Source organism: Macrobrachium nipponense, chromosome 11, assembly GCF_015104395.2.
Source record: "Macrobrachium nipponense isolate FS-2020 chromosome 11, ASM1510439v2, whole genome shotgun sequence".
Lineage (NCBI taxonomy): Eukaryota > Metazoa > Arthropoda > Malacostraca > Decapoda > Palaemonidae > Macrobrachium > Macrobrachium nipponense.
The window spans coordinates 99,329,012-99,351,467 of NC_061087.1; the positions used below are offsets into that span (position 1 = coordinate 99,329,012).

Sequence of the window (22,456 nt, forward strand, 5' to 3'; positions counted from 1 at the left end):
AAATAAATTTTACACGTCAATCTCACCTTTGTCTAAAAAGGACATATTTTGATCCATGAATAGATAAACATTTATATTAAGGGTCCCTAATAGCCATTTCCTGCATTCTCATTGGCCACCGGGAGAATTCTCCCCTCTGATTGGTGGAAACGTGGAAGTCACATGCACCTTTCGGAGTTTCCTTATGAACTTCTTCAACTGTAGTACGTTATTTGGGCAGGGTGTGAAAACATGGCAAAATTGAGATGCTTAGAGCTGGACCTGAGCAAGGAGAGATTCAACGACGCCGGTTATCCCACCGTAACCTCCGATGAACAAGTATGAGTTAAATAGGGTTATATTAGAGGGCATTTGACTTGGGGGGCGGGCTTGTACCTTGAAGCTTGACCTACTAGCTAGTAGGTAGGTAGGTAGGCCTAGTAGTAGTAATGCAGGTCCAGTTTAAGGTCCCGTAGGACCTAGGTCCTACTATCCCAAAATGATGGGGAGTCTTTGCTTAAAAAGGTAAAATTAAATATTAATATAAGAAAAGGGGGAGCACTTACAGATTAGCGGGCCCGGGTTGTTTACACATTACCGGGCCAGTTGCTCTCTACTTTGTTTGTTGTTTTGGTATCGCAACACCCAAATCCATCCGCCACGGTAAGTAGCCTTACTGTAACCCCTGTGGTTAGTGCGCGCAGCGCAACATTACCTCTTGCCAGAACATGCCGTGCCTGCCAAGAATCTTTAAATATGCGAATAAGGCGCGAAGCGCTGTTCCGCCACGGCCTTACTGACAGCACACATAAATCGATCGTCGCAGATATGTAGTAGCTCCCTACTTTGCTTGTTGTTATTTTGGTATCGCCGCAATATTGGTTTTGGTGTTCTTCCGCCGATTTCGGTCGGCGGTCGAGTGGGCCCGCGGGTACTCGTTATTTATTGATGTGCTGGGAATGTAAAATATTCTTTCGACTGGATACCTAGGTAGGTAGGGATACCTAGGTAGGTAGGTAGTAGCTACCTAGGCTATAGGGTAAGCAACCGCATGGACTGGCCCAACACACCGACGGTCACGGATGGCCAGCCTCCGAAAAAGTACTTACCTACTATAACGCGTCCTGACACTGGAGATGTTCATCAGTTGCAACTTGTTGGTGAGAGACGCAGCTAAAGACCTCTACTCTCCTTTCGAAGTAGCCTAAGTATGTTTTCTCCAAAGTTAGAAATTAGGCTAAGGCCAAATTTAAAGCTTTAAACAAAGGGTAGTGAAAAGGGTGGCCAATGCAGTGCAAATTTCACCAAAACGCTTTCGAAATTTTTACTTATACGCTTAAATAGTAGGTAATTAGAAGATTGACGCCATCTCGATGTTTGCGGAGTCGCTTGTGTCAACAAACTTCACATTTCCTGTCATAAATCCGCACATCACTTGTACCCATAGACGCTCGGGCACTTTCATCACAACCTATCGGAACACGGTCCCTGGCCACGACGTTTTTAAGGAAACTACTGTTTTGGTAGAAGACGACGACTATCGTACCTAGGCTATATGTATTGTAAATGAATTGCTAGGGGGAAAAACCAGCGACTACCAACCCTTATCACGGTTTTCTGGTCTTATTCACTTGATATTTAAATGGTGAAACAAGAATACAATTACAACTCCAAGCATACCATTCAAAAGATTGAAGTTTCGTCAACATAATGTGATATATGAAAGCCCCATACGAACTAAAATAAGCATGTGACGCTCTTCGTAAAATATGTTTTTAAGGCAGTTTTGAAATCCAATAGGGCTGCTACCGTGGGATGTACAGGTTTTGATCAGTGACGAAAATCATCTTTCCCAGCCTTCCCAGCAATCATTTGAACAATGTTAGCGTATGTATGTAACGTTTATTGATCTTACTCAAGATTGCAGTTGTAATCAGCACAATAAAACAACATTTTGTTGCCTATATTACTGAAAGTATGAAACTTTTTATTCCCGGGGTCATGGTTTGAACTGAATTCATTCTTACCTTGTAATCGGTGGTTTTTATCCTTACTGCCATCACAACTGAAACTCCACAGTGCTTATTTGATTATTGTTATACACATTTTGGTCTCAGTTCACTCCACATTGCACTTTAAACCAGTTGCTGTTCCTGGTTCCTAAGCGCGCGCGCCACAAACACAGTTACGAACAGCAGACGACGAAACTGCAAAGTTTTATTCCCTAAATTGTTTACTTTACTCGTTATTTAGTTCAAATTTACTTTGTTATTTAAAAATTTTAATTTAATTCATGTATATTATCCCTTTTTTGCAACCAAATTACCCCGAAAAATTACAGATATTTCTAAAGTAGATACAATCAAATGTTTCTAACGTTTTCGTACATCTGGCTGCCGAAAACCATAGAGGAACGACTACAGATAAGTGAATTATATATAAATATTTTTTTTTTTGCTTTTTTTGTTTTTGCTAGCACTTTTCATTGATTTCAGTCTATATTAGTATTTTGAATTTTTTTTTTTTTTTTTAAATAAACCGTATGCCAGAAATAAATGTAACCTTAATGTTTGCATGCTTTAATGTTTGCATGCTAAGAATGGCAAAATCATCGTTGCCACATTAGTGGAGGGTTCACACATACGCCGTTTCATTATTATAAACTGTTTCCATGAATTCTAGTTGTCATAGTAATGCAATAATGATAAAATTGCTTTAATATTTATGTATATATACTTCCAATACATAGCCTAATTTCACCAATTTCAACGTTTCGTGTGTAGTCTTATACCCAGTTTGGAGGGTCAACACATACCGAATGGCAACAGAGAGAGAGACGAGGCGCGAGAGATAGACGGAGAGAGAAGATGAGAGAAAGGAAGGCGAACGAACGAAGGAAAGGGGTGGCGGTGGAGGGGGGGTGAGAGGGTAGGTGGAGCTCATTACGCTTGTTCGTATCCATTTCTGCATAATGGAGTTTTTGTCTCTTGGTACAAGGACAAGTGTCGTTATTCTTAAAAGAACGTTCTAATTCCAAAAAATAATTACTTAAATTTGAGTCAGAATCGAGTTACTTTTTCAATAACGAATATTTTCAAATTAATCATCATAAATATGTAAAATATTGATGTTTTACTATTTATTTAAAAAATTATCGAAGTGCACTCTTCGTTGTCTTCTTCTACAAAACAGTTGTTTACTCAGTGAGGAAAAGTTTTCCGATTGTTGTGATGAAAGTGCCCCAACGTCTGTGCGGATTTATCACAGGAAATGGTTAGTTTATTGACACAAGCGACTCCGTAAACATTGAGATGGCATCAATCTTCTAAATACTTCGAGTTGTAAGTAAAAATGTTGAACGCGTTTTGGTGAGATTTGCACTACGTTTGACACCGTTTTCACTACCCTCTGTTTAAATCTTAAAATTTGGCCTTAATTTCTAACTTTGGAGAAAATACTTCCTTCTAAAGGAGAGTAGAGGTCTTTAGCTCCGTTTCTCACCAACAAGAAGTCGCGACTGATGCCCATCTCTGATGTCAGGACGCGTTATAATGTAGTACTTGTTTTGGGATTGTCCAAGCTGATCGTACATGGTCCACTCTGGACCCTACGGTTTTTTACCCTATATTGAACTTTCTTGCAGAACAGTGTACCAGTTATTCATGCAGATTTTTATCAGCTATTCATGTAATTGTTATAATTGTAATGTGCATATATATATTTATTATTTAGTAATTTTTGGATATATGAAGATGTTTTACTGCCAGATTACCGCCCTAGTGTGACGCAATCGCTTCCGCTCCCTGAGCCTCTGTCTGTTTTCGCACCATAAGAAATTAATGGGCCGTTTTTTGGCAATATTTCTGCAACGAACACACGTATCAGATCGAGATTTTGCTATAGTGTATTACACCCAGTGCCGTAATTTATAAGGGTATCGTGAGTCACTAAACATAAAGAATAACGACACTTGTCCTTGTACCAAGAGACAAAAACCCTGTTATCCAGAAGTGGATACGAACACACGTAAAAAGCTCCACCTACCCTCCACCGCCACCCCTGTCCTTCTTCCTTCCTTCACCTTCCTTTCTCTCTCTCTCTCTCTCTCTGTTGCCAATTGGTATGTGTTCACCCTCCAAACTGGGTATAAGACTTACACAAAACGTGGAAATTGGTGAAATTAGCCTATGTATTGAAATTATATATACATAAATATTAAAGCAATTTTATCATTATAGCATTACTATGACAACTAGAATTCATGGAAACAGTTTATGATAATGCATCGGCGTATGTGTGAAGCTCCACTAATGTGGCAACAATGATTTTGCCATTCTTAGCATGCAAACATTAAAGTTTTCATTTATTTCTGGCATACAATTATTAAAAAAATCAAAATACTAATAGACTTAAATCAATGAAAAGTGCTAGCAAAAAAGAAAAAAAAAATATATATATATATATAATCACTAATCGTCATCTGCTCCGAGATGGTTTTCGGCAGCCAGATGTACGACAATGTTAGAAACATTGGATTGTATCTACTTTAGAAATATCTGTAATTTTTCTGGGTAATTTGGTAGCAAAAAAGGGATAATAGACATGAATTAAATAAACATTTTGAAATAACAAAGTACATGTAAAGTTAAACTAAATAATGAGTAAAGTAAACAATTAAGGGAATAAAGCTTTGCACATCATAAACAGTGTCGTCTGCTGCTCATAACTGTGTTTGTGGAGTGAGCGCTTAGGAACCAGGAACAGCAACGTGGTTCAAGTGCAATGTGGAGTGAATTAAGACCAAAATGTGTATAATTACAATCAAATAAGCACTGTGGAGTTTCAGTTGTGATGGCAGTATGGATAAAACCACCGATTAGAAGGTAAAAATGAATTCAGTTCAAACCATGACCCCGGGAATAACAAGTTTCATACTTTCACTAATATAGGCAACAAAATGTTGTTTTATTGCGCTGATTACAACTGCAATATTGAATAAGATCAATAACCGTTACATATATACGTTAACATTGTTCAAATGAGTGCTGGGATGGCTGGGAAAGATGGTGGACAGTCCGTGATTAGACCGGCCAGCCACACGATAGCCGCCATATTGGATTTCAAAATGCTGTGAAAACATATTTTACGAAGAGCGTCACATGCTTATTTTAGTTCGTGTGGGGCTTTCATATATCACTTTATGTTGACGAAACTTCAATCTTTTGAATGGTATGTTTAGAGTCGTAATTGTATTCTTGTTTCACCAATTAAATATTTACTGAATAAGACCCGGCCAGCTTGATGATGGTGGATCGTCCGTGATTGTTTACCCTACATTCGTTGCAAAGCCTAGGATTCTTACCTAACTCACCAACCAGGCCCTTCTCTAGGTTTATTAGTAGTAGGGTAAACAACCTCATGGACTGGCCAACTCACCGACTACCACGGCTAGGCCACCCTCCGAAAAAGTACTTTTAACACGTCCTGACACCGGAGATGGTCATCAGTCATGAGTTATTGGTGGTGATAACAGGAGCTCAGGACCTTTACTCTCCTTTCGAAGTAAGTATTTTCTCCAAAGTTAGAAATTAAGGCCATTTTTAAGATTTAAACAGAGGTTAATGAAAAGGGTGGCCAACGCAGTGCCCACACCTCCAAAATGCTTTCGAAGTTTTTAGGGCACTTTCATCACAACAATCGTAACCCTGACCTCTTACCAGCACTTAGGTCGTACTTATTCAAGGGGACTACGGCATTCTTTCCAGTGTTTTGCGCTCTTCAATTGTTTATCAGTGTTGTCAATTGGTATGTGTTTACCCTCCAAACTGGGTATAAGACTTACACAAAACCGGGGAAATAAGTTAAATTAGTGTATCTATTTGTAGTATATATACATATTACAGCAATTTTATCATTACTGTATTACTATGACAACTACAATTCATGGAAACAGTTTGTGAATGCATCGGCGTATGTGTGAAGCTCCACTAGATTGGCAACGATGAGTCTTTTTACTGTCTTCTGCTCATACTTCAGAAATATCTGTAATTTTTGGGGGGTAATTTGGTTGCAAAAAAGGGATAATAGACATGATTTAAATAAACATTTTGAAGTAAAGTTAAACCAAATAATGAGTAAAGTAAACAATTAAGAGAATAAAGCTTTGCACCTCATAAACATGTAGTCGTCTGCTGCTTGTAACTGTGTTTGTGGAGTGAGTGCTTGGGAACCAGGAACAGCAACGTAGTTCAAGTGCGATGTGGATTGAATTTAGACCAAAATGTGTATAATTACGATCAAAATAAGCACTGTGGAGTTTCAGTTGTGATGGGAGTAAGGATAAAGCCACCGATTACAAGGTTAAAAATGAATTCAGTTCAAACCATGACCTCGGAAATAAAAAGTTTCATACTTTCACTGATATAGGCAACAAAATGTTGTTTTATTGGGCTAATTACAATTGCAATCTCGAGTAAGATCAATAAACGTTACATATACGTATATGCTAATTTTGTTCATGAAACTTACCTGTCAGATATATATATAGCTGTATTTCTGACGTCCGACAGAATTTCAAAACTCGCGGCACACGTAGTGGGGCGGCCAGGTGGTAGTACCCATTCCCGCCGCTGGGAGGCGGATATCAGGAACCATTCCCATTTTCTATTCATATTTTTTCTGTCGCCGGTGCTGCAAACAACTGTTTACAGTACCTCCGTCTAGGATTTTTGATTATCTCGCTTAATATTATCTGGATTGACTTTTGGTATCGACTTCTGGATTGTTGGATTGGCACGCGTAATAGTGGATTGGTTTTTTATTTTGGATTGGCTTTTCTGTGTACATGATGTCGGGATCAAGTACTGGAAGTTTCAGTGTGTGTGTGAGGAGTGAATGTAAGGTGAGGCTTCTTAAACCTTCAGTTGATCCTCACACAGTTTGTATGGATTGCAGGGGGCATGTTTGCTTGGTTGATGATCGGTGCAATGAATGTAAGGATTTGGATGATGATAAATGGAAGATGTATGAGACCTATCGACGTAAATTGGAGCGCGATAGAGTCAGGAGGTCTTCCTCCAAGGGCAGTTCTACTAAAGGTAAGGATAGTAACATTTCTCCTCCTCTAACACCAGTAGATTTTGCTCAACCTAATCCTGTTTTGTTGCCTTTGGGCCCCAGTGCTGTGTCTGGAGAAGGTAACACCCTTTCTCTGATTCTGGAGTCTATTCGTGCTCTCGAATCTAAAGTTTTGGCCCTAGAAACCGGCCCTGTGAAAGTTTGTGTTAGTGCCCCTATTGTTGTGGAGGGGCGTCAGATCGGCCCATAATGCCTCTAGGCCTAGACCTCTATCGGACTCCCAGGACTCAGGGAGTGGGTATGTCGAAAGCCGCAAGAGGGTTACGGGGGCTCCCCACCGATGGCTGGCTCCCTTCGGCAGGCCTTGTTGCTAAATCCCAGGCTGCCAAGGAGCGCGCACGAGCGCGTGTCCTGAAAGATTGCTTTTCGTCCTCCGAAGCGTCCTCCCCCCCGCGCAAGGGTGGAGCGCTCGGAGAGACTCGCGTCCGTTGAAAAGGACCTTTCGCTTTGAGGACGCTTCACGTCCTATGTCTCCTCTTTCGTCAGAGGACGCTTATGACGCCTTTCCTCCTCAGAAGAGAGGAAGGCTTTCTACCGACGAGGACGTTGGTTTCCACGCACAGGCGTGTTCACCTGAGAGGCAGATAGCTGTACCTGCTAGAAGGAAGGAGGCGTCCCCTCGCCCCTCGCCTTCTCGCAGGCTCAGTCCTGCCCCTTCTTATGCTCCTTCGTCACCTACGAAGGATATCCTAGTGTCCCTTCAGGACCAGATTACGTCGCTGATGGCTCAGAGGACTCGCCCAGCAGCAGTCGAGCCTAAGCGTAGGAAGGACGTTCGGGCTGCCCACCGGTCAAGATCACGAAGCAGCCTCATTCTCTCTCGTCTCGCTCGTCTCTCTCTCCTCCTCCGGATCGTCACCGTTCTCGTTCTCCGAGTAAGATCTTTCGCTCTCTCAGAGAGGAGGACGCTCGCCAGGACGCTCGGCGTTCGAAGCAGGGAAGAAGGCTTTGCGCTCTCGGCAGGGCAAGGCTGTTGAGGACGCTCGGCGTTCTAAGCAGGACGCTTTGCGCTCTCTACAAGACGCTTTTGAGGACGCTCGGCAGGACGCTCGGCGTTCGAAAGCAGGACGCTTTGAGTTATCGACAGGACGCCTTTGAGGACGCTCGCAGGACGCTCGCCATTCGAAGCAGGACGCTTTTCGAGCGAGGCAGGACGCTTCTTTTGAGGACGCTCAGCAGGACGCTTGCTTAGCTAAGCAGGACGCTTTTGGCGCCTCTCGTCAGGAAGCTCGCGCTTCCTCTCGTAGGGACGTGTCTGTTAAGACAGTTCCCGTTGCTTCTAAGGACGCTCCTCTTTCACAAACAAGATGTCCGTCCCTCTAAGGATCGACGTAAGGGCGATTCCGTACCTGTAGCGGGTACTTCCAACCAACGGAAGTCATTGTTCAGGATTGAGACTGGCACTGGACGCACTCCCTCTCCTGATGGGCGTTCTCCAGTTCCTCTTAGGGAGGAAGGGGAACTTAGTAGTCCAGGGAGTTCCGTCGAAGAAGAACAGCGGTAGCTTCAGCTGTCTCGGACTACAAGGTTCTTGTTAGGCTGTTACGTTCAGCCTTCGGGGAGAAGTTCCAGCCGGCAGCCCTAGGTCTCCTCCCTCTCAACTTTCGTCTTCCAAGACCGTTAAGACCCCTGAATTCGTCGAGTGAAGACATCGCTGTCGACCAAGAGGGCGTTTAAGAAGCTTCAAGACTTTATGTCTAGGAAGGAAGGATCAGGGCAAGACCACTTTCGCCCATCCGCCCTCTAGACTCGCCGGGTAAAGGAGGAATTTGGTATGAGACCAAGGAGGAAGTGGGAGTAAAGGTTCCTTCGTCGCTGGGTGACTTCTCCAGTTTAGTGACGCTCAGAGGAGGTCTCTCTTATCGTCTGCTAAGGTGTCCTGGACTCCTGTGGAGACTGACCACCACTTGAAGGGACTGCTTCGCACCCTAAATGTTTTTAATTTCCTAGACTGGTGTCTGGGAGTTTTAGACCTTCAGTCTAGAAGTCCTGATTCTCTCAGTCTGGGGGAGCTGTCCAGCGTGTTGTCATGTATGACAAGGCCGTCAGGGATGGTTCGGAGGAGCTAGTTTCTCATTTTGGAACTGCTTTCCTGAAGAAAAGAGCACTTCTTTGCAATTTTACCGCTAAGTCGGTATCTCCCGCTCAGAAAGCGGAATTGCTCTTTGCGCCTCTTTCGGACCATCTCTTCCCCCAGGCTATAGGTAAAGGATCTTGCAAAGAGTTTGCAGAAAAGGCGACCCAGGACCTCTTGGTACAGTCTTCAAGACGTCCAGCAGTTCCTTCCACTTCGACATTCAGCAAACCCCCGAAAAAAGTCAAACCCTTTCGCGGGGCACCCCCCTCGAGAGCAGCTCCTCGAGGGAGAGGTTTTTCGAGAGGAAGAGCTTCATTCAAACCCAAAACCAGCAAATGAAGATCTCGTCCTTCAGACGCCAGTCGGGGCCAGACTGGAATTCTTTGCGGAGGCTTGGAGGCAGAGAGGGGCGAATCCTTGGACTCTCAAGATAGTAGAGCGGGGGTACAAGATCCCCTTTTTACATCCTCCTCCTTTAACATCAACTCCCAGAGACCTCTCTCCATCTTATCAGGGAGAGAAGAAAAACAAGTATTCTTTTCGATCTGTTAGACCAGATGGTCGAAAAAAAGAGCGGTGGAACAAGTCTTGGACCTAGAGTCACCGGGCTTCTACAACAGGATTTCCTAGTGCCGAAAGCAGTCGTCAGGTTGGCGCCCGGTCCTGGATGTGAGCAGGCTCAATCTTTTTGTAGAAAAGATCAAGTTCAAATGGAGATGCCTCAGTCGGTGCTGGGAGCCTTGAGACCTGGCGACTGGATGGTGTCTCTGGACCTGCAGGACGCGTACTTCCACGTCCCAGTCCACCCTCTTTCAAGGAAGTACCTGAGATTCGTCTTAGACAACAGGGTTTGGCAATTCAGAGCCCTTTGTTTCGGTCTCAGCACGGCCCCGATGGTTTTCACAATGATAATGAGGAATGTAGCGAAGTGGCTCCATTCGTCAGGGATCAGGATATCCCTATACCTCGACGATTGGCTGATCAGAGCGTCGTCGAGGCAGAAGTGTCTGAAGGACCTTCAGTTTACGTTAGCCCTAGCAAAGTCTCTGGGTCTTTTGTCAACTCCGAAAAGTCGCATCTGACCCCGACACAGTCCATCGGTGTATCTGGGGATTCAGATGGATTCAGTGGCTTTTCGGGCGTTTCCATCCCAGGAACGTCAGCGACTGGGGTTAGAGAAAGTCGCAGCCTTCCTAGAGAGAGAAGCTTGTTCGGTGAGGGAGTGGATGAGTCTGCTGGGCACCATTTCCTCGCTAGAAAAGTTTGTCTCGCTGGGAAGACTGCACCTCAGGCCTCTTCAATTTTTCCTTGCGGAAGAATGGACGTCGAAAGAGGACCTGAATGCGATCCTAAGGATCTCCAACAAGGTAAAAGTCCACTTAAGATGGTGGCTCGACCCTCAGAAGTTACGAGAGGGCTTCTCCTTAAATCTTCTGAGCCCCGACCTAGTGTTGTTCTCAGACGCTTCCATTTCCGGTTGGGGAGCAACACTAGGGGGGCAGGAAGTGTCAGGCTCCTGGAGAGGGGAACAGGTAGCCTGGCACATCAATGTAAAGGAACTGGCAGCGATATTCCTGTCGCTGCAGTTCTTCGAAGACAAACTGTCAAGCAAGGTTGTTCAAGTCAACTCAGACAGTACCACAGCCTTGCGTATCTAAAGAATCAGGGAGGAACTCGCTCCAGATCCCTTTTTCTCCTGGCGAAGGAAGTTCTGCTATGGGCAGACGCAAGGCGCATCAAGATCCTGACAAGATTCGTGGCAGGGGTTCAGAATGTCAGGGCGGACCTTCTCAGTCGCCGAAATCAGATTCTACCAACAGAATGGACCTTGCACCAGGAAGTCTGTCAACAATTATGGAGATTGTAGACCTGTTCGCTACATCAAGGACGAAGAGGCTTCCTCTGTATTGCTCCCCGGTTCTGGATCCAGGGGCAATTGCAGTGGACGCGTTGCTCTGGAACTGGACAGACCTGGATCTTTACGCCTTTCCCCCATTCAAGATCATGGGGGACGTAATGAGGAAGTTCGCAGCTTCAGAAGGGACAAGGTTGACTCTGATTGCCCAATGTGGCCAGCAAGAGAGTGGTTCACAGAGGTCATGACATTCCTTTGTGGACTTCCCAAGAACGTTGCCCTGGAGGAGAGATCTACTCAGACAGCCTCACTTCAAAAGGTTCACCAAAACCTCTCCGCTCTGGCTCTGACTGCGTTCAGACTATCGAAAAGTTGGCCAGAGCGAGAGGCTTTTCAAAGGCAGCTGCGAGAGCAATCGCTAATGCTCGAAGAGCCTCTTCAAGAGCTGTCTACCAATCTAAGTGGTCCTCCTTCAGGGCATGGTGCAAGAAGGAAGGAATTTCCTCTTCCACGACCTCTGTGAATCAGATAGCAGATTTCTTACTCTATCTAAGAAATGTGCAGAAATTGGCAGTTCCTACAATCCAGGGTTATAGGAGTATGTTGTCTGCCGTTTTTCGCCACAGAGGACTGGACCTCTCCGACAATAAGGATCTGCACGATCTCTTAAGGTCGTTCGAAACCACCAAGATTCCACAGGCAAGACCGCCCTCATGGAATCTAGATGTGGTTGCTGAAACCATCTGATGCTAAGAAATTCCGGCTAAGGTCCCTTTGAGCCTCTCCATGAAGCTTCTGCTATAAGGGACTTGACGAGAAAAACGCTTTCCTAGCTTCTCTGGCGACGGCGAAGAGAGTTAGTGAAATCCAAGCGTTCAGTAGCCTAGTGGGCTTCAAGGGAGACAGCGCTGTCTGCTCGTTGAACCCTTCTTTCTTGGCTAAGAACGAGAACCCGTCTAATCCTTGGCCAAAGAGCTTTGAAATCAAAGGAATATCGAGTCTCGTGGGTCAAGAACCAGAGAGAGCCCTGTGCCCTGTCAGGGCTCTCAAGTTCTATGTGAATAGGACTAAAGAGATAAGAGGTCCCTCAGGTAATCTCTGGTGCTCGGTGAAGAGCCACCAGATGCGTTGTCGAGACGTCATTAAAGAGGCTCATTCATCTTGCCAGAAGACTGATATGAGCCTCTTTTAAAGTGAAAGCTCACGAGGTCAGAGCCGTAGCTACTTCTCTTGCCTTCCAAAGGAATATGTCTATCAGAGATATTCTTGATAGCACCTTCTGGAGGAGCAATTCCGTATTCGCCTCACATTACCTCCGGGATGTGAGAACGATTTACGAGAACTGTAGTTCTTTGGGGCCTTACATTTCGGCAGACACAGTTTTGGGGGCTGAAGGTGGCTCTCTCCCTATCCCTTAGCTTAGTTAGGTTAGTTTATTGTGTTTTTGGTTGATGGTGAGATCTTCTGTGGAAATCTCCCATTCCTTAGTGTTAATGTCGGGGTGGGGTTTTTGGTTAGTTGGTCAGGTGGTGGTCAGTTGCTGTGTTACTGCCATATGTTTGGCTAGATGGTCTTGTCACATTGTGGTCACGTCCCCGTTGACAGAGCATCCAGAGTGCACCAGCACTACAGGTCCCAAACCTGGCTGGCAACTCTGATAAAAGCATAAGCAGGCTTTAAGTGACAGTAATCACAGAGTCTACTTTGCTATCAGGTAAGGAACCAATAAGTTAATCTTTTATTTAATTTAAGTTTCCTAAAAATCCTAGTCTGTCTCTACCCACCATCCGAAGGTGGGATTCAGCTATATATATATCTGACAGGTAAGTTTCATGAACAAAATGTTATTGTTATAATACAATTAAGTTTGTTCATACTTACCTGGCAGATATATATAATTAGAGTGCCCACCCTCCTCCCCTCAGGAGACAAGGGTCATGAATAAATATGAATAGAAAATGGGAATGGTTCCTGATATCCGCCTCCCAGCGGCGGGAATGGGTACTACCACCTGGCCGCCCCACTACGTGTGCCGCGAGTTTTGAAATTCTGTCGGACGTCAGAAATACAGCTATATATATATCTGCCAGGTAAGTATGAACAAACTTAATTGTATTATAACAATAACATATTGTTCAAATGAGTGCTCGGAAGGCTGGGAAAGATGTTGGATTGTCTGTGGTTAGATCGGCCAGCCACATGATTGCCACCATATTGGATTTCAAAACTGCCTTGAAAACATATTTTACGAAGAGCTCACATGCTTATTTTAGTTCGTATAGGGCTTTCATTTATCACATTATGTTGACGAAACTTAAATCTTTTGAATGGTATGCTTAAAGTTGTACGTAATTATATTGTTGTTTCACCAATTAAATAAATATCAAGTGAATAAGGCCTGGCCAGCGCGATGACGATGGATCATCCGCGGTTGTTTACCCTAGGTATATAGGGTAAACAACCGACTGGACTGGCCAACCCACTGACTACCGCTTTTGTGGCCACCCTCCGAAAAATTACTTTAACACGTCCTGACACTGGAGATGGTCATCAATCATGAATTGTTGGTGGTGAGAGGAACAGCTCGAGTCCTCTAACGCCCCTTTCGAAGTAAGTATTTTCTCCAAAGTTAGAAATTAAGGCCAAATTTTAAGATTAAACAGAGGGTAATGAAAAGTGTGACCAAACGCAGTGCACACTATGTACCCCCATGACGCTTTCGAAATTTTTACTTACAACTAAAAATGTTTCGAAGATTGACTCCATCTCGAGGTTTGCGGAGTCGCTTGTGTCAACAAACTTCCCATTTCCTGTGCTAAATCCACACACCACTTGTACCCATAGACGCTGGGGCACTTTCATCACAACAATCGTAAACACCGACTTCCAACCACTACTTATCCAAGGGAACTACGATTTTTAGTAGAAGAAGAAGCGTGCACTAGATAATAACGTATTTAAATAAATAGTTAAATGGCAGTATAAGATCGTGAATTGCATAAATATTTTTACATATTCATGATTATTAATTTCAAGTGCAATTTGGAGTAAAAAGACCAAAATGTGTATAATTACAATCAAATAAGCACTGTAGAGTTTCAGTTGTGTTGGCAGTGAGGTTAAAACCACCGATTACAAGGTAAAAATGAATTTCAGTTCAAACCATGACCCTGGGAATAAAAAGTTTCATACTTTCCCTAATATAGGCAACAAAATGTTTTATTGTGCTGATTACAACTGTAATCTTGAGTTAGATCAGTAAACGTTAAATATGTGTGCTAACATTGTTCAAATGTGTTCTGGGAAGGCTGGGAAAGATGGTGGATTGTCTGTGGTTACCAACGGCAAGTCACGCGGTTGCCGCCATATTGGATTTCAAAACTGCCTTGAAAAATATTTCACGAAGAGCTCACATGCTTATTTTAGTTCGTATGGGGCTTTCATATATCACATTATGTTGATGAAACTTCAATCTTTTTAAGGTGGTGCTGCTTTAAGATATAATTGTATTCTTGTTTCACCAATTAAATATAGAGTGAATAAGGCCGAGCCACACGATGACGATGGATCGACTGCAGTTGTGTACCCTAGTAGGTACACTACCTATTTTGGGTATTTCTATATAAGCATTCCGCAAGACCGCATCTTTCGTCCCCACGAATACAAAAGCCACCAGGAATTGGGGCGTCAAATGTATTTCGCCTTGTTTAGTACAAGCCCTTGGGGGTTAATTGCAGTCGTCCGAATAAATATTACTTAAAATTCTTGTTTGTGATGGTAATTGCTTCATAGCAAAGAAAGATAAAGGAGGCTTTCGCGCCCGTGTTGGAGGCGCCTGTTCTCGCGGTTGTTCTGGAATTGTCGGGCGTGTTGTGGAGTGCAACATTCACCTAAGTGTTGGGAGAAACGCAGCGAAATATGATGCAATATTCCATCGAGAGTCTTCTAAGAAGTTCTAGTAATCTCGGGATGCTGTGACATTCGCTGTAGGCTACTCCCCCAGAGTACAATGTTATGGCCTCTTGAGAGAGAGGTCTGCTTCAGGTTCGGTATGAAATAAATAAAAACAAAAAAAATTTCAACACCAACAGTCGAAACTGGGGATACGAATATAGAAAGAAACACTAACACAACAAGGGTTTGTTTACAAGCTTACTAACAAAGGTAAATGCAGAATGGTATCTCCTATTTACATAAAAAAATGGAATCTTACACTGCATGAGCTGGGGGAACAGCGAGCTAATTCAAATACTTGCTGGCCGGCTTAGTGACTGGAAGCTATGACTTCACAAAAGGAGAACAGCGATTGCAGACGCCCTCTTAACTCCGTATTGCAGAAAATAATAGTCTAATCTTGATACTTGAAAGGCAGGAACTCCTCAAAACCTCTAGCAGGGCATTTCTTCTCTGAATATTGCATCATATTTTGCTGCGTTTCTCCCGACATTTAGGCGCGTGTTGCGCTCCACAATACGCCCAACGATTCCAGAACAACCGCGAGAACAGGCGCCTCCAACACGGGTGCGAAAGCCTCCTTATTGCAGAATTTCTTGAAAATGCGTTTTCCTTTCCTTTATCTTTCTTTGCTATGAAGCAATTACCATCACATTGTTCAGGAGGTAAAACTGTATAGAATAACAGCAACTGCCATAGTCGAGGCCGCCGCGGAATAGTAATATAGATCTACCCTATTTTGCAATAGTTGGGGAGTATTGTGTGCGAATGCAGAGCAGGGAGACAGTGGCATACTTAAGAAATCTAAACCTTTCCTAGAATGCTGTGTTTTGCCCTAACTAGACACTAAATCCGTAACCTAACTTAGGGTGCCGTGCCCCGAATTGGCTGGGGGATCTTAGTGGTAAAACTTTACAATGGTTGTGCAGCCTGATTCCAGACCAGGAGAGAACACTGCCATATTCAATGTATATGGCCCTGAGCTGAAATAAAGCATATTATTATTATTATTATTATTATTATTATTATTATTATTATTTTGTGCCGGCCCCCACCATGGCCAGGTCAGGCCATGTCGCCCTAAGTTAGGTTAGGTGAGGACCGACCATAGTGGGTAAGGTAAGGTCTATATATGTATGAGGAACCTGCTTTGCCTGAGATTTTGGCCCCGTGACGAGGGAGGACATGTTGCTCTACATTAGGAGGATTGGTAGGATATAGCCTATCTACTATAGGCTTTATATTATTAGGGTACGTATATTATTAATGCAAAAGAGGCAACTATTATATCAGAGAAATCATTCTTGATGAATACGACATTGATTACATATACATACCTAGTAATATGTAAAGTTTTACATTTTGTGGTATATGTATTGTCATGAAAGAGATTGAATTTTTTCAGTTTGCATATCTACCACATATTAAATTATTTCAATAATGATATTCTCTTAAGTCTGAGTATTATTAGTCATCACTATGTGATTTTTATGTGGATATTCAGTTGCAGTTGAATGTTTATGATTCTGAAAAGGTACACTGATAGTAGTAGAATAGTACATTATGACTATTAGAACACATATCACTTATTACTATGTGGTCATTGTGGTGCATATGTGTATAAAGGTCAGTTGTAACTGATGCATCATTTGCTAATATTCATTTGCAAAAGAGGTGGTTAGGAGAGAAGTTGTTCAGATTGATATATGAAAAGAAATATTACAGAAATAATGTATGTAGTCATGGGCATCTTGCAGAAAAAGTTTTATCCAAAATCAAACACTAAAATTGTGGATGTTACTACAAGTATTATGACACAAGGGAACAAACAGATTTCTTTTCATTTGACTTCCAGTTAAAATGTCACATTATTAGTTTGATACAAGCATTTCTACTTTTGATTGTTTACCTTACCTAATACATACTATATAGTAATATCCCTTTGGTTTGCTTATGGCTTTTGTTTAGGTTTGTATAATTCAAGAGAACAGTACTTATTGACAGACTAAGAAACCTCCCATTGTTAAGAAAGCAGTTGATTTTAAAAATGATTATTTAACACTTTGTTAAATAATATAACACAGCACAATATAACAGAATCACACAAATAGGAAAGAAAATGAAAAACGAGAATGCCAAGGTGTAAAATGGGCAAGAAGTGCTAAAAACAACCAGCTTGTTAGGGAGAAAGACATTGCTTGTCTTGCTTGGAAGGCAGTTAAGAGAGAACTGAAGTGTCAATCACAGCATCTGCTAGGGGGGGAAAAAAAGGGTCAGGCTCTGCCCACCTCTCTTTCCCTATTGGCCATATTACTATCCCGTTACCACCAAAACCGGACACCAGCAAAGCGCTGGAGAAAATCCCCTTATGTTAACATCGAGGGTTTGTTAGTAATGAAGAATACAAATTAATTAAAATTTTGTCATATTTCAGCTCTGCAATTGCCATTTTTTGTTTTGTGTGTTTTTTTTAAATTGCATATATTTTCAGATAAAAGTTGAATGTTCTGTTGCTGCATTATACAACTGGGTGAAAACCACAAATGAATCTACGAAAGGACCAATTTTACACAGAGAACGACACGTGAACTACTTGAAGAAAGGCTTGGCAAATCTTCCAGAAGGTTGCACCGTAAGTTTCACTTTCATAGACACAGCTTTGACCTAGAGCTGACTTCTGCAGTCAGCCTTTGTTGTTAACCCTGAAACGCCGAGCCGGTATTTCCGAAAGTGTCTCCCGTATGCCGGCGGCGTTCGCGAATGGGCGCCGAAGCGGAAAAAAATTATTTTTCAAAAAATCACAGCACGCTTAATTTTCAAGATTAAGAGTTAGTTTTTGGCTCCTTTTTTTCTCATTGCCTGAAGTGTAGTATGCAACCATCAGAAATGAAAAAAATATCATTATCATTTATGAATATTGGAATATATGACAGCGCGAAAAAAATTGATATATAATTGTATACAAAACACGCTCTGAGCAAAATGGTTAAAGCTAATGAGTTAAATATTTTTTTTTTTTTATTGTAAACTAAATTGTGATGAATTTGGTATATAAAAAATTGTAAAACGATCACAGAAACACAGAGAAAATATTATCACAATATGATGCATGAATTCGTAACGCGCGGACGTAAAAAAAAGCTGTTTTCAAAAATTCACCATAAATTGAAATATTGTGCTAGAGACTTTCCGTTTGTTGCAAAATGAAGGTAATTGATTGAATATTACTAGACTGTAAGTGTTGTAGCTTACAATTGCAGTTTTTGATCATTTCGGTCGAGTTAAAGTTGACCGAAGGTCGAATTTTTTCTATTTATCGTTATTTGTATAAAAATATTTCAAAACTGATAAAAGCTACATCCATGGGTTGTTTTTAGTTGTATTCTACATGAAATTGCACACATTTTCATATATAAAACTTTATGTAACGGCTAATTTAAAATGGTGCAAACATTACGACAATCGGACGAAAAAATGCCTGATTTTTTTTGGAAGAGTTACCGCGCAGACGTAAGGAAAATGTTTTGTTTTGTTTTGTATATAAATTCATCATAAATCGAAAAATTGTGCTAGAGACTTCTAATTTGTTGCAAAATAAAGGTAAATGATTGAATATTACTAGAATGTAAGAGTTTTAGCTTACAATTGCGTTTTTCGACCATTTCGGTCGAGTCAAATTTGACCGAAGGTTGATATTTTGGCACTTATTATTTATATGAAAATATTTCAAAATTGATAAAAGCTACAACCATGGGTTGTTTATTGTTGTATTCTACATGAAATTGAGCACATTTTCATATATAACACTTTATTTAAAGGCTAATTTAAAACCGTGCAAACATTACGACAATCGGATGAAAAAATTTATGATTTTTTCGGCAGTTACCGCACGGATGTAGAATTTTTTTTTTGAAAATTCACCATAAATCGAAATATTGTGCTAGAGACTTCCAATTTGTTGCAAAATAAAGGTAAATGATTGAGTATTACTAGAATGTAAGAGTTTTAGCTTACAATTGCGGTTTTCAACCATTTCGGTTGAGTCAGAGTTGACCGAAGGTTGAAATTTTAGCACATCGTTATTTATATGAAAATATTTCAAAACTGATAAAAGCTACAACCATGGGTTGTATATTGTTGTATTCTACATGAAATTGCGCATATTTCCATATATAAAACTTTATATAACGGTTAATATAAAACTGTGCAAACATTACGACAATCGGACGAAAAAATTTCTGATTTTTTTGGGAGAGTTACTGCGCGGACGTAAGGAAAAAGTTTTTTCATAAATTCACCATAAATTGAAATATTGCGCTAGAGACTTACAATTTGTTGTAAAATGAAGGTAAATGATTGGACATTACTAGAATGTAAGAGTTTTAGCTTACAATTGCGTTTTTCGACCATTTCGATCGAGTCAAAGTTGACCAAAGGTTGAAATTTTGGCACACGTTATTTATATGAAAATATTTCAAAACTGATAAAAGCTACAACCATGAGTTGTATTATTGTTTTATTCTACATGAAATTGCGCACATTTTCATATTTAAAACTATATGTAACGGCTAATATAAAATGGTGCAAACATTACGACAATTGGACGAAATAATTTCTTGAGATGTGTCGCTGACGCTTTTTAGTGCGAGAAGAGAGAAATTCGCGCTTGCGCGCCTTGGTAATGATTGTAAACAAAGCAACAACTTGATCCGTGAACTCCCAGCATCCTGCAAGGTGCGTGATTCAAAAGTTTTCGCCTAGTAGGCCTACAACTATTTTTCCGCAAATTTTTAGAAAAACTTTTTTTCGTTGACGTTTCGTATGCCGGTTCGGCACCCGGCAGACAATTTTCGTCGACGTTTGATATGTCCAATCGGCGTTAAAGGGTTAACCTACTGAGTTTGCCTTTGTAGGTTAACTTATAATGTTGGCAAAATAATGTATTAATGCTGTTAGTCTGATGCTTCTAATAATGAATTAGCCAATTAGTTACAAATGATCTTTAATTATGAAAGTTAATTGCTTGACCAGGTGCATCTGGTCATTTCTCAATCATGTTTGAGAATCGGTGTCAATACGAAAAAATTTATATTGAAGTTGCAACTTTTTTCTTTGCCAAGGCACATTGTTGGGCTTCATAGACTGTCAGTGGCCGCCAACAACTTTTAAATTTACAAATCTGTTTTAATGTCCTTCTTGATTTCTAGGTTTTAGATGCTAGTCGGCCATGGTTTGTATACTGGGCTCTCCATGCATTGGAACTCTTAGATGTGAGACTGGAAGAGGAAGAGGCAGCAAAAGTTGTAGATTTTCTACGTCACTGTCAAAATCCAACTGGTGGCTTTGGTGGGGGACCGGGACAGTATTCGCACTTGGCACCAACATACGCTGCAGTGAATGCCTTAGTTATTATTGGAACAAAGGAAGCATATGATGCAATTAACAGGTGATTGAATAAAATTTCATAGCTTTGCTTTGTGGCTGTAACTCTTGAGGTTACGTATAGCAGTGAAGAAGTTTAACCTGCATGCTATGTGACTGTTGTTGGTTTAGCTGGGTTAGTAGTGATAGCCATTTTTGTGCAAACTTATGCAATTTAGGTTACTTAATTAGTGTTGCATGACAAAATTCTTTATATTTACTCTTTACAGGTATAGTACAGGCAGTTCCCGGGTTACGACAGGGGTTCCGTTCTTGAGACGTGTTGTAACCCAAAAATTGTCGTAAGCCGGAACATCACCAAAAATCCTAAGAAAACCTTACTTTTAATGCTTTGGGTGCATTCAAAACTATGTAAACTGCATTCTTATTGCATTTTGCATAAAAAAACCTTCAGATATTGATTATTTTGCATTTTTGGTGTCATATTTCTTCTGCCAGATGAGTGTTGTAGGCATTGTAACCCTGGAACATGTGTTGTAACCCTGGAAATAATTTCTGATGAATATAATTGAAAAGCGCCTTAACCTCGGAACGTCATAAGCCGAACCCGTCGTAACCCGGGGACTGCCTGTACTGGGAAAAGGAATAAAGAGATATACGTAGTAGTACATGAAATTCAATAATAGATAATACTAGCTTGTCAAGCCTGTTCTTCTGTTTTTGCTAAAAATGCTTGGAATTACAGTTAGTTTTGTATTTAATTATTTACTGCCAATGAGAATCCACATTTATTTTATTGGATATATTTTTGTAAATACAGCATGTAGTAGTCCTCATAAGCTGGAAGTACAAAAAGTTGAAAGAAAATATCCATAAACAGGAAACACTTTAAAATAGGGTAGTAATTAGTACAGTTAGGTAATTCACTCATTAACTTGTCACTTAGCAAATGAGTGAGCTGATCAATGAAGTGGTTTGTTGCTTTTTTGTGAGACTGGAAAATGAAAGAATTATTGAGTGGAATATACCACTTCAAAGAACAGATCACTCATCAATCAGTTGAGCGAATTATTGTATAGACAATTGTTGTTTTTGTGTTTGTATATTCTGTATTTTTTCTGTCCATCAGAGACTACTGTTGCTTTCCTTTATGGTCTTCACAAAATCTTTATGGTTACAGCTGAGTGGGTCACTGCTATGGTAGCCAAAAGCTACTGTTTATTAAGAAAAATGTATCTCAAAAAATAGTTACCATTTTCACTTCAGGAAATTTTTTGTCATGTTCTTGTGAGTTGTGGTATATAGTGTTTATATGATTTATTATCACTTAGGCATGGACATCTTTAATAAGGCATGGACATCTTTAATAAAACATCAGAAATTGTATTTTATCTCGGGATCTGATGAGATTACAGTAAGTTATAAAGCAGCTTCATCTGTGACTCATCAACTTAAAAAACTTCTGCATCAGCTTTTCCCTTGTAGGGTTCAATGCACTGACAGGGATTGATTTTTAGCAATTGTTGTCAGCCTCTCTTCCATCACTTTCATTCATATTTTCATAGGATGCACAAGCAATCTTATCACTGTCAGGTTCTTTTCCCATTCTTCTTGTCCTATCTCCCCTTATCAGGTTTTAACATATTCTATTAAGCTCATGGATTACTGGCTATCCTGCTGCTTTATCAAGTTGCTTTTTATTCCTCATAGGGCTTTGTTGTTTTTCATCGTCTGGGGTGACATTTTAACGTCCTCATCTGTTATGTTCATGTTCAGTCAGAAGATTTTCAAAATACTGCATGTATTGGTGTATCTTTATTTTCAGTTTTGATGCTTCCGTTTGGCATCTTTTATATGTTTTCTACTTTTTCTCCTGCTGTGTTGAGATGATTCTGATTGATAGCTTGTGATGGGACAGACATCATTTATGACACAGAACTAGTTTTGTCAGAGACAGTTCCAGCCAATTTCTAAACTACAGGAAAAGTGAGGGAAACCTACTTGTAGTTTCAGGTGCTGCCCAATGGGTGTCATTAAGACATTTTTTTTGTTTTCCTAAAAGGTTGACGAAA

The 22,456-nt window shown here is 41.0% G+C and overlaps 2 protein-coding genes across 2 annotated transcripts in view; both read left to right on the forward strand.

Annotated features, from left to right (window-relative positions):
• Positions 1–22,456, forward strand: part of LOC135209571 (transient receptor potential cation channel subfamily M member 7-like) — a 118,529-nt gene that overhangs the window by 30,842 nt on the left and 65,231 nt on the right. The gene's annotated exons all lie outside the window — the stretch shown is intronic.
• LOC135209565 (protein farnesyltransferase subunit beta-like) lies at positions 165–20,452 on the forward strand. The gene is made up of 3 exons (XM_064242228.1): positions 165–318; positions 17,494–17,634; positions 20,210–20,452. Exons 1-3 carry the CDS (start codon positions 232–234, stop codon positions 20,450–20,452), a joined length of 471 nt encoding a protein of 156 aa, XP_064098298.1. The 5' UTR covers positions 165–231.